At 46.8% G+C, this 13,326-nt stretch overlaps 1 protein-coding gene across 8 annotated transcripts in view; it reads right to left on the bottom strand.

The window, feature by feature from the left end:
- The window catches only part of ABLIM1 (actin binding LIM protein 1), a 334,182-nt gene that overhangs the window by 97,741 nt on the left and 223,115 nt on the right, over positions 1–13,326 (bottom strand). For all 8 annotated transcript variants that reach the window (XM_018041203.1, XM_013975228.2, XM_013975225.2 and 5 more), the window contains exons 5-6: positions 8,068–8,194; positions 6,304–6,397 (exon numbers count right to left, since the gene is read on the bottom strand). In XM_018041203.1, the coding sequence (XP_017896692.1) occupies positions 6,304–6,397; positions 8,068–8,194 (221 nt within the window). The remainder of the gene's footprint in view (positions 1–6,303; positions 6,398–8,067; positions 8,195–13,326) is intronic.

Genomic DNA, 13,326 nt, shown 5'->3' with positions numbered 1-13,326 from the left:
TATTTTAACATTTGTATATTAAAGAAAAAAATCAAGGTTCGAAGAAATTGATTTGCCCAAGGTCACACAGCTGTGAATTCCAGAACCAAAAGTAGATCCCTGATTTCCTGTCACTGAAGCCCTTTTCATTAAAACACATGAAGGCTCTCCTCCCCATCCCCTCAAGCCCACATCCTGGGAAGGGTTTATCCCAGCAATCCCACTACTGGGCACATGAGAAAACCATAATTCAAAAAGACACATGTACCCCAGTGTTCATAGCAGCACTATTTACAATAGCCAGGAGAGGGAAGTAACCTAAATATCCATCAACAGAGGAATGGGCAAAGGAGATGTCTTACATGTCTACAATGGAATATTACTCAGCCATTACAAAGGAATCAAATAGGGTGATTTGTGGAGACATGGATAGACCTAGAGTCTGTCATACAGCGTGAAATAAGTCAGAAAGAGAAAAACAAATATCATATTAATGCACATATATGGAATCTAGAAAAACGGTACTGATGAACAGGGCAGGAACAGAGACACAGACATAGATAACGGACTCGTGGATACGGTGGGGGACAGAGACGGTGTGATGAATTGAGAGAGTAGCATTGTCATATACACATGACCACGTGCAGGACAGACAGCTAGTGGGAAGCTGCTGTGCAGCACAGGGCGCTATAGTGCTCGGTGCTCTGATGACCTAGAGGGGTGCAAGCAGGAGGTGGGAGGGAGGCTCAGGACAGAGCAGATACATGTAAACATACAGCTGATGCACGTTGTTGTACAGCAGAAACTGACATAACGTTGTAAAACAATTACATTCCAAAAAAGAAAAACCAGTAACAGAGGGAGGCAGAATTTCAGAACAGGAGGGGGAAGGGGGCAGCCATGGGACAGGTCCTCTTCCTTCACCTTCCACACTTCTATGTCCGGAAGTCCTTTTACCTATATATGAAGATGGTCTCAAAGAGGCTAAATGACCTGTCCCAGATTCCTCAGGAGTTACTGCCATAGCTGAGCCTGGAGCTCCTTGATCACTGTTCCGGGACCTTTTCTCCTTCTTAAAGCTCCTTCAGGTGTCTGGTGGCATCTCGGATGAAACGCATCCAGAGAAGCGGTCTCAGGACATCTCTGATGCTCAGTGAGGGTTCCATTAAAACCACATCAGAGCTCAGCCCTCACTGGGACGAGACTTGTGTCAGTTTCCATGTTGACTGAAATGGTGCCCCCCTCCCTCCCACCAAAGATATATCCATACAAAATCTCTGGAACCTTGGCATGTCTGAAAAAAGGGGCTTTGCAGATGTAATTAAGCTAAGGATCCTGGGATGAAGGAATCACCTTGGAAGATCCTGTGTGTGTGAAGTCTCTTCAGTCGTGTCTGACTCTTTGTGACCCTCTGGACTATAGCCCGCCAGGCTCCTCTGCCCACGGAACTCTCCAGGCAAGAATATTGGAGTGGGTTGCCATGCCCTCCTCCAGGGGATCCTCCCGACCCAGGGATCAAACCCACATCTCTTACATCTCCTGCATCGGCAGATGGGTTCTTTATCACCAGTGCCACCTGGGATGCTGATGAACCTTAAAGCTAATGACAAGGGACCTTCTAAGAGAAAGGCAGAGGAGGTTTGACACAGAGGGAAGAGAGGGCGCAAGGGGGAAGGCTCTGTGCAGACCAAGGCAGAGGTCAGGGTTATGTAGCCACAGCCACCAGAGTCTGGAAGAGGCAAAGAAAGATCCTCCCCTAGAGCCTTGGAAGGGAGCCCTGCCAACACCTCAGTTGTGGACTTCTGGCCCCAGAACTGAGAAAGAAAGTTTCTGTGGTTCTAAGCCACCACCGTTACAGAAGACACAGGGAACTCACAATACATTCACACTCTCTACGGGTAAAATCAATCAGAAACAACAGCAACAACAAAACGAAACATCACAGACTGGAAAGGCAAAATGTGGTATGTCCATACAATGGAATATTATTCAGCCTACAAAAGGAAGAAGAAACTGTCACACACCACCACGTGGATGAAACTTGCAGACATCATACGAAGTGAAAAAGTGAGAGTGAAAAGTGAAAGTCTCTCAGTCGTGTCCGACTCTTTGCGACCCCCATGGACTATACAGTCCATGGAATTCTCCAGGCCAGAATACTGGAGTGGGTAGCTGTTCCCTTCTCCAGGAGATCTTCCCAACCCAGGGATCGAACCAAGGTATCCCACATTTGTAGGTGGATTCTTTACCAGTTGAGCCACCAGGGAAGCCCAAGTGTAAAAGGGCCATCACAAAATCAAATGAACAAACAAGACTCCACAAATACTGTATGATTCCATTTATATGAGATACTCAGAGTAGTCAAATTCATAGAGGCAAAGTGGAACGGTCACTGCCAAGTGCTGTGGGGAGAGGGGGATGGGCAGTTACTGTTTAATAAGCACAGACTTCAGTTTCATAAGACATAAAGGGCTACGGAGCTGGATGCTGGTGACGGTTTCACAACATCATAAGTCTATGTAATACACGGACCTGTACTCTGAAGCATGGTTAAGATGTTACATTTTATGTTACGTGGTGTGTGCTCAGGTGTGTCCAACTCTCTGTGACTCCATGGACTGCAGTCCACTAGGCTCCTCTGCATGGGAATCTGCAGGCAAGAATACTGGAGTGGGTTGCCATTTCCTGCTCCTGGTATATTATGTGGATTGCACTGTAATTTTAAAAATGGGGAATACCCAAACCAAAACCAGGATTATAGTATTTACAACAAATCAGACCCATCCTGCTGCACCTACGGTGGATCAGAGAATAAAGGTGGAGGGAGGAGCTCAGGGTTTTCTGCTGGGAGCTGGGCCAGGCCAACTCACGAGCTGTCACATGTCGGCGTGCTCACAGCGCAGGATGATTTTCTAGATCACACACCCATCTGAGAGGGACAGCACGCCCACTGGGTGGGTCTTGACTCTGCCCGGAACCCCGCTGCAAACTGCTCCCAGAAGCCCCACCTCTGTGGGTCTGTGTGGAAAGGGTGCAAGGTCTCACCCCCACCATTGGCCCTCACGGAGGCCTGAAGCCAACGTGGTAAGGGACCCTCACAGCCCCTACCAGCATCGAAGTACTCAGCCTCCAGGGAAAAAGCAGAGCGAGCAGATGTGTCTTCAACACGGCACATTCTTGGATCCAGTTTTCTTTTAGAGATTCCTTCCCACAGCAGTTGAACTAAATCTGAAGGTAATCAACACCCCGCCCTCCTCAGTCCTTTTGTCTCCCCAACTCTTTTTTTGGGGGGGGGCCCCACAGTCCCACATGTGGCCTGAGGAGAGAGCTGCCTCCATCCATGCTGTCTACAAATGTGGGGACTCCAAGCTGGGGGCGGCATTCACTGTCTTCCTGTCCCTTTAGCTATAGCCAAACATCTGGGAAATAGTTCTAGTGTTTTATTTATTTGTTACTGAATTAGGATCCACATACAATATTATATTAGTTTCAGGAGTACAGCATAGTGATTTGGTTTTTTCATGCATGGATTACTCCAGTAAGTCTAAACCCCATCCTCCTGCTGTTTTAAAATGAAATTTCCTAACTGCTCCCACCTCAACAGGTTTATTTCAGTCCCATGTAGCAGATCAAACTTGGGAAGCTCAAAGGAAATGCTGTTGAGTCTCTCGCAGGGCTCCTTGCTCTGTGGAGGGACGAGGGACAGATTGAGAGGACAGACAAGGACCACTGCACTTGTCTGGGGATGAGATGGCTGGATTTCAAGCGACACTCTGGACGCGTCACATCCATCTTCTCCAATAGCTTTCCTAAGGATGTGCATGACCTTGGGCCCCAAACCCAGCCTTGAAGTATCCTTGGACTCAAAATAAAAGCTTTATTGGAAGGGCCATGAAAAATCCCCCTTACCCCAACTGTGTGTGGGTGGTGGGGGTCCACTTCTCAGGTGTCACTCCAGCCAGCGGCACCACTGTTTGCTGTCCAAAGCTCTCCTCTACCTGCCCTCCCTGTCTGCCCCCCAACTCCATTTACATCCATTAATGTTTTTCATTTGAGGTGAAATTCACATAACACCAGATACACCATTTTAAAGGGAACTACTCCATGACACCTAGGATATTCACAAGGTTGTGCAACCACTTCCTCTACTTCTGAAGCAGATTCATCACCCTAAGTGGGAACCAACAATCAGTTACTCCCTACTCTCTCCCTGCACTCAAGTCCAGGTAACTGCTTTCTCTATGGATCCATCTATTCCGGATATTTCATGTAAATAGAATCACATAGTATGCAGTCTTCTACCACTTGGCATAATGTTTTCAAGGTACATGCATGCTGTAGCACATGTCAGAATTCCTTCCTAAGGCTGGGGGACAGGCTACTGTCTCTAAATACTACACTGTGTTTATCCATCCATCCATGTACTCGTGGGTTGCTTTCCCTTCTGCCTGGTGTGAGCAGAGCTGCTGTGAACAGGGGGGCACACTCATTTGAGGACTCCCTCCCATTCTTCACACTGCAGTCTGATCCTATCACGTGATGTTCCAGCTACAATCACTTCAATACTTCCCACTATCCTCAAGGTAAAGCCAAACTCCTGACTGATTTCTGAGGTCCTCACACTCGGGCCCCTCCTTTCCTCCAGCATCCTCTCTCTCACCCACAGTCCTGCCCAAATGACTTGGTTTCTTGGGTATGCTGTACTTGTCCTTGCTGCTGAGCCTCTGCCACTCCAGTTTCCTCTTCCCGAAACACTGTTCCTCTGGGTCAGGAATTGCACTGACAACCTGCATCTCAAATCTAATTAGCTGGACTAGGTCCAGCACAGAGCCAGCACTGCCCCCTGTCCTGCATTTCATGGGCAGGAAGGCATCATGGGGCTTGCTGTGGGATTAGGAAGACTACACCCACAGAAGATGCCCAGGGACACCTCAGGGGCCACTCAGATTCATGTCCTGGGTCCCTGGACCACACCCTGCTGGGAAATTTGAATGTGGTGATGTGGATATAGTGACCTGGTGTCTACAGAAGCAATGTGACAAGTTGCCCGGTCATGTTCCCAGGACCCTATTGGGCGTCCTGACCCACCCCTGCTTAGCACACATCCTCACCCTGAGACTTGGGGTGGGTGTGAGGCAATGTTTACTTGTCCTGTGTGTGTGTGTGCACTCAGTGGTGTCCAGCTCTTTGTGACCCTGTGGACTGTAGCCCTCCAGGCTCCTCTGTCCATGGAATTCTCTAGGCAAGAATACTGGAGTGGGTTGCCATTTCCTCCTGCAGGGGATCTTCCTGACCCAGGGGTTGAACCCAGGTCTCTTGTATCTCCTGCACTAGCAGGCGGATTCTTTACCACTGACCCACCTGGGAAGCTACCTGGGAAGCCCTTACTTTTCCCATAATAGTGGGTTAATATCTCGCAGGCTTGTGGGCAGGTAGGAGTGACTCTTTGACCTCTGGCCCCAAGTCTACTGATGGTGCCAACTCAGGAGCTCAGTTCCGCCCAGAGGCAGAAGCTGGTGGGGCAACTGCTGAGAAAGCAGGAATCAAGCTTCCCAGTGCGAGGCAGTCACACCTGAGCTTGACAGGCTTCTGTCAGCCTGGGCCACAGGACGTTCTGGGTCACACAGGATGTGGTTTTCTAAGGGTGAGGAAGCCTACACCCTCACCTCTAACGACTTTCTTCTCTTAACTTCCATTCAGAGCCTCTGTTCCCTGAGTCTGTATGCTCCCATGTGTACACACATGAGCACACACATATGTGCACACACAGATATGCGGGCACATATTGTAGCTCAGTTGGTAAAGAATCGGCCTGCAGTGCAGGAAACCCGGGTTCGATCCCTGGGTTGGGAAGATCCCTGGAAAAGGAAATGGCAACCCACTCCAGTATCCTTGCCTGGAAAATCTCATGGACAGAGGAGCCTGGTGAGCTGCAGTCCATGGCGTTGCAAAGAGTTGGGCACGACTGAGCAACTAACACTTACTCACTTACTTATACACACATTTGTATACACAGACACACGTGGCTCGAACACAGTCTTCATTTCCTCTTTTCTAACTTCTAAATAAAAGAACAGTTTAATATAACCGTTCCTCCTACATAATTCCTCTAGACTCTTTTTCATTCTTTTTTTCCCTCATGTCCTCTATCCTTCCGGTTTCCAGCATGAAGTAGACACTGCCTGAGAAGACAATGTTACACAGACATTCTCTACTTTCTTTCCTCCGCAAGTGAGAAAAAGATGGAAAAAGAGACCCTTGTGTGTTTCCGAGAGCCTTGAGGACCATGACGGTGGTTCTGAGGGGCGCCCGTGTGTCACTTACCTCCAGGACTTTCCCTGTGATGAACTGGTGGCAGGCTTCACATTTTACCCCGAAGAGCCCCTGGTAGTCCTTTTCACAATATGGAGCACCATCCCTGCAGGACAAAGACAGCTCAGCTTCCAAGGGCAGGAAAGACGTCCAGAGCCCATCTCTCTCCGCCCAGTTGCTCAGAAGGGGAGCAGAAGTTATTTCTCGCTCAACTACCATTCACATGCCTGGAGGAGCCCTGGGGGGGGAGGGTCAAAACCCACAAAAGCAAACTCTCCAGCGAGAGTGCTGAGGTCCTCCAGGCCACACGGGAGTAACAGCCAAATGGCTGTCGCTGCGCATTCCTTGACTGCCTCAGACCTCGCTAGCAAAAACCAAGGCGTCCCCCTCTTGCAGCACCAGGCCTGGTGGGCTTCAGCTGTAGTCCCATGCTCCTCTTCCTTGTCTCCTCCCCCACACCTCCTCGATTCACACACCAGAGCCTCCTAAGAGCGCAGAGATGCCTTCTCCTTGGCCCTGAGGGAGCCTGGGGGCCCAGGGCCTCTCAACCATCCTCCTGAAACTGCCTTCATTTACCTGTTGCATGCGTGCTAAGTTGCTTCAGTCGTGTCCAACTCTTTGCGACCCTACAGACTGAGGCCCACCAGGCTCCTCTGTCCATGGGATTCTCCAGGCAAGAATACTGGAGTGGGTTGCCATGCCCTTCTCCAGGGGGATCTTCCCCACCCAGGGATCGAACCTGCATCTCTTATGTCTCCTGCATTGGCAGGCGGGTTCTTTACCACTAGCACTACCTGGGAAGCCCCTCATTTACCTCATGACACAGTTAAAATATCATGTTCTAGGTGTGCCATTGCATGGGAGAGTTAAACCGTCTCCAGACAGCCCAGTTACCTAGCTCTGCACAGGCGTCAGTGTTAAAGGCGGAGCAGTTCTCTTTGGCTGTGCCTCAGAATCACCTGTGTAGTTTCTGCCTCCCAAATACCAGGGTTTGCTTTACCCCAGATCTGGAGAATTAGATTTCTAGGGGGTGGGGCCCAAGCTACTTATTTAGTTTCACTGTGTATATTCATACATTAAATTCATTAAAAAAATTTTTTAATAGATGCTGGTTGGAGAACATTTTTAAAAGTGGATAGGGGAAAATTTTCCCTTACTGCCTCTAGGCCCTCCCCCCACCCCATGCTCATTCTTTCCTCAATTTAAAAGGTAACCACTGTAACTAGCTATTCAAGGTCACATTAAACAAAACCCTCAAAACGTCACCTGCTCTAGCTCTTCTCCACACCAGCCTCGGACTCTAAGGAACCTACTCCAGAGTGGTCCTAATGGGCTCTGTGCCTGGACGCTGAGTTTCTTTTTGGGGGGATGGGGGCAGGGGAGGGCCAGCAGACATGGCTGAGACCTGGAAGGAGGATAAAGGTTTACCATCAGTAGTTTCAATGGGGAAATGACGGGGATGGGGGGGATTAGCGAAAGTAAAATTACTAAACGCTTAATTGGTTGCAACATAGAGCCCACCATTATGTCAGCTTCGTTAACTGTTCCATTAGGCAATGATGAACATTTCATTAAATTTATAGCAGGCAACAACAGAAGAATAAAATTTCTTTCCAAAGTTTCATAGCAAAAAGTTCATACGGATTGTGGAATGTGAAGGTCTTTCATTATGTCTGATGGGCTGGGCTGGGCTAGAGTGTATTCCGCGAGCGCAGGGCAGCCCACGATGCCCCACCCCTGCTGAAGGATCCATCCGCGCCTGCGCCCCAGGCTTACTTGCTGATGTACTCGCCGGTGAGGACTTTCCCGCAGGACTTGCACTTAAAGCAACCCAAGTGCCACTGCTTTTCCAGCGCCAGCAGGGCCTGTCCATTCTTGATGTCTCGTCCGCAGCCAGCGCAATCTGGAAAAGAGCAGCCGCCGGCCCTTACTCCACGTTTGTTAAATCCATAGTTTTGCTAATCCAAGCAGGTGGACCCCCTTTGATCCCCAGCATGCACCCACCACATACTCAATAACTATTTACTTAAGCGCCATTTCATTCCGCGTTCTCGCCCAGAGGGCTCGCAGACCCCCTATCCTCCCTTAGAGGGGGAACATCATGAGCCTCAGCAGATCCAAGGGCCTGGATGTCCTTCATCTGTTCATTTCCTTGGGGGTGATTTAAACAGCCTCTGAGCTCCAGCTGGCCCAGAGAATATTTAATTATAGCGTCTTGGCTGTGATTTTAAGAAGGCGCTCCTCAGCCTTTATTAATTGAGGGCACCTGTGAGTAGCTAAGTACCAGCTCCCCCTCCCCCTCCCATGCTGGCTGCCTCCCTTAATACTATATATGCGACTTCTGGAGCAATGCCCTAAGTCTCATTTTTGTAAACAGGACTCTACTTCCTTATCACCCTAAACCAGACTTTCCAAAATTTGTGATCATCAATTCAGTGGCTCTTAATTCCTCAGCTTTAAATTCTCCGTGGCAGGATCCTATGAAGAAGATAAAGAAGAAGGTATTTCTTCACAGTAAAGAATGTAGGCCCTGGAATGGGACACCCTGGTTCTGAACCCCAGCTCGCTGTTGGCTAACCACGTGACCCAGCCTAGTTCCCCCCTTTTCTAAGCCTTGGGATCCTCATATGAAAGCCAGGATGTTATTAGTGCCTGTCTCAAGTTCTCTGATGAGGATTCAATGGAATAAAGGACTCAGGTCTCTATGAAAGTTTGCTATTATTATAGTTGCTGTTATTCTGATTATTAGATACATCATTATTAGGGAAGCTGAGTATTTAAAAGAACCCAGAAGAATGTATAGGCATACACCATTTGATTGTGCTTCGAAGATAATACTTTTTTTTTTAAACAAATTCAAGATTTGTGGCAATGCTACCTGGATCAAGTCTATTGGCATCATCTTTTCAAAAACCTTTGCTATCTTCATGTCTCTGTGTCACATTTAGGTATTCTTCCAATTTTTCAAACTTTTTCATTATGATTATATCTGTTATGGTGATCTGTGATCAGTCATATTTGATATTACTACTATGACTCACTGAAGGCTCAGATGGTAGCATTTTTTCAGCAATATTTTCTAATTTAGGCACGTACATTGCTGTTTTAGACATAATGCTATTGCGCACTCAGCAGACTACAGCATAGAGTAAATATAACTTTCATTATGCACTGGGAAAGCAAACAATTTGTGTGGCTCATTTAACTGCTGTATTTGCCTTACTGTGGTGGTCTTGAACCAATCCACTGAGCATGCATTATCTCTGAGGCTTGCATGTAAATTGGGCAACCTTTCTGGAAAGCAATTTAAATGTCTGCTGCTGCTGCTAAGTCGCTTCAGTCGTGTCCGACTCTGTGCGACCCCATAGACAGCAGCCCACCAGGCTCCACTGTCCCTGGGATTCTCCAGGCAAGAACACTGGAGCGGGTTGCCATCTCCTTCTCCAATGCATGAAAGTGAAAAGTGAAAGTGAAGTCGCTCAGTCCTGTCCAACTCTTAGCGACCCCATGGCCTGCAGCCTACCAGGCTCCTCTGTCCATGGAATTTTCCAGGCAAGAGTACTGGAGTGGGGTGCCATTGCCTTCTCCAAATAGAGACACTTAAAATCAATGTACCTGAGAAAGGGAAAGAAAGCATTGCTGGCAGCTTGCCCCTGATATCCCCAATTGATCACAAAAATCATTCAGAGAATAAAGAAGTGTGCAGACAAGTCCCCTCAGTACACAAAGTGATTCAATACCCCCCTCTTCTGACCACATCTGTGGCTGCTGCTCCTGTACTAATGATGACATTTCTAGCCCAACTTGAATTCTCTCTTCTTCTAGAAAAACTTTCCTATAGTACCTGGCACAAGCTCAAGTCCCATAAAAATTCCTCCAAATGTCCCCCAGCAGTGGCTCACAATTATTGTGGTTTTCTTCCTTGCTGAGGTTTAAGTACACTTGACTTTTATTTTTTGACTACAGGTGTGTTTCTGGTGACCTTTGGGCACTGGGTATTTACATAACCTTTAGATCCAGCAATCTCATGGCTAAAATTTCACTCTGCAAATAAATTTTGAAAAGGATGTGCATGTGAATGTATGTGTTTCTATCCCCTGAAAAATATATATTCACCCCCTACTGCATTTTTGTAACAATAAAACTGAAAACAACATATGTGGACATTAATGAGAACGTGGTTAAATTAATTATAGTATAGTCATTAATGGGATACTACACACTGTTAAAAAGAATAAGGTAGATTTGTGTGCAGACATGGAAAGATGTCCAAAATAGACTGGGTAAAAAAAACAAGCTGTAAAACAGTATGTACAACATAAGCTCATTTTTCTAAATCATGAGAATGTAAAAAGAATTGAGCAAATAAATATTTAAAAAGTTAAAAGTATACTATACAAGTTATGAATACTGAAGTTTAGAATTTCTGTAAGTATAGCCCATTATAAGCTAGTGTATATTATATGGTCACAAAGCATGAATTTTTTTGTTTTTAAGCTGGGATTTACATGATGTCCAGCATCTCACCAAACTCCTTTCAGAGGGAATCACACATTTGGTAGTTTACTATAAAGATAAAAATGGAAGACCATGATATTTGCTCAATGCAATTTCTAAAAGATAATAGCACAAGATTAATATAAGATGAATTGGTAGGTTTTAATAAGTGAACTGAAAATTTTTTTCATTCTTCTGATTAGATTATGCCCACTAGGTGGCAGTAAAGATTTAAAATAATATGCAAGATGCTGGTTGGTTGAATTTTTTCAAGTAGAAAATAAACTTTAAAGATGGCTTTTCATTTCTACAGCAGAGGAGCTCAGGGAGGTAGGCGGGGCTGTTCATATCTCCCCCTTCACAACACTGGGGTCCAGGGAGATCAAAGGTGGGGAGACAGCCACAGGGCAGGCTTTAGAATTAGGAAGACTTGGGCACTAACCAGGAAAAGTTACTCTCTCTGAATCCTCATTTCTTCATCTCTGAAATGCAGACTCACTTCTCAGGTTGCTGGGAGGAAGAAGAAACCCTCTGTACTGTGAAGTGCTTCATATGACTTAGAACACTTGGTACCTGTTGGTTGTTCCACATAGTTCTCCTTTCCTTGATAGGGTCTGAGCTAGGACTAGAAACCAGGTTTCTTGACTGCCTTTCACTTTTTCAGAGACATTACTTTGCCGACTAAGGTCTGCCTAGTCAAGGCTATGGTTTTTCCTGTGGTCATGTATGGATGTGAGAGTTGGACTGTGAAGAAGGCTGAGCGCCGAAGAATTGATGCTTTTGAACGGTGGTGTTGGAGAAGACTCTTGAGAGTCCCTTGGACTGCAAGGAGATCCAACCAGTCCATTCTGAAAGAGATCTGCCCTGGGATTTCTTTGGAAGGAATGAGGCTAAAGCTGAAACTCCAGTACTTTGGCCACCTCATGCGAAGAGCTGACTCATTGGAAAAACTCTGATGCTGGGAGGGATTGGGAGCAGGAGGAGAAGGGGATGACAGAGGATGAGATGGCTGGATGGCATCACGGACTTGATGGACGTGAGTCTGAGTGAACTCCAGGAGTTGGTGATGGACAGGGAGGCCTGGCGTGCTGCAATTCATGGGGTCGCAAAGAGTCGGACATGACTGAGCAACTGAACTGAACTGAAGCACATTAATGCCCAGATACCCCAGACCTCTAACAGAAGCAGAGACACAATCTCAGCACAGAAATGCCCTCTCTGATTATTCTGCACCAATGGCTTTGGTAAACCAGGCATATTGTGAGGGCTTCATAGACATGCTCTTCAGGAGTTATTCTCCACAATCTATTATTTTTCACAGTAATGGATACACAATTCTGGCCAGTCAGCTTAGTTAGAGTGTGGTGCTAATAATGCCAAACTCACAGGTTTGATCCCCATATGGACCATAAAGAAGGCTGAGCAGTGAAGAATTGATGCTTTTGAACTATAGTGCTGGAGAAGACTCTTGAGAGTCCTGTGGTCAGCAAGAAGATCAAACCAGTCAATCCTAAAGGAAATCAACCCTGAATATTCATTAGAAGGACTGACGCTGAAACTGAAGCTCCAATACTATGGCCACCTGATGCGAAGCATTGACTCCTTGGAAAAGACCCTGATGCTGGGAAAGACTGAGGGCAGGAGGAGAAGGGAGTGACAGAGGATGAGATGGTTGGATGGCATCCCGACTAGAGGACATGAGTTAGAGCAAACTCTGGGAGGTAATGAAGGATTAGGGAAGCCTGGCGTGCTGCATTCCATGGGGTTGCAGAGTCAGTCATGATGCAGAGACTGAACAGCAATGGGGTCAAAGTGCCTGCCGTTTGGAAGCCTCTGACCTCACAGATGATGTCCTGACTCTCTCAGATCCTCCATGTCCTGCAGTGCCCTGGGGAGGGCACATATTCTACAGCTGATATTTTTTGAATATATTTATTTGGCTGTGTTGAGTCTTAGCTGTAGTATGTGGGATCTCAGTAGTTGTGGTGTACAGGCTTAGTTGCTCCAAGGCATGTGGGATCTTATTTCCCTGACCAGGGATCGAACCTGAGTCCCCTGCATTGCAAGGCAGATTCTTAACCACTGGACCCCTGGGCAAATCCCATCTACAGTTGATCTTGATCATGTTTCATAGAGAAGCATTTACCAAATGTGACTACCTAAGAGCCAGCCATCTGGTGAAACTGGGCTGGAAGGAGAGGTTGGGGATGAGCCTCCTTCATCCCAAACTGCAAGACGTAAATTAAGCAAATCAACAAAGACGGCCTTCTGGCCCAGAACACTGGCCCAGCTGACTCAGAATATTCTAGTGTACTCCACAGAGGTTACACATTCGTTCCTCTTTGGACAAAACTGTATTCTCTCCTTAAACCTGACATCACGCTGGGGAAAATAGAAAAGATGTAGAGATAAAAAGATTCATGCTGATGGTTCACACTTCCTATGCTCATTCCAACCAAGCTCTTTTATGAAGAACAAAATGTCCTCCTCTCTATCTTCACGTTTTTCAGCTGTTGAGAAAATTGTTTGCACGTCACT

The sequence above is a fragment of the Capra hircus genome, chromosome 26 (genome assembly GCF_001704415.2).
Source record: "Capra hircus breed San Clemente chromosome 26, ASM170441v1, whole genome shotgun sequence".
Lineage (NCBI taxonomy): Eukaryota > Metazoa > Chordata > Mammalia > Artiodactyla > Bovidae > Capra > Capra hircus.
The sequence above is the reverse complement of the archived record's forward strand: the minus strand, read 5'-3'. Positions and strand labels throughout refer to the sequence as shown.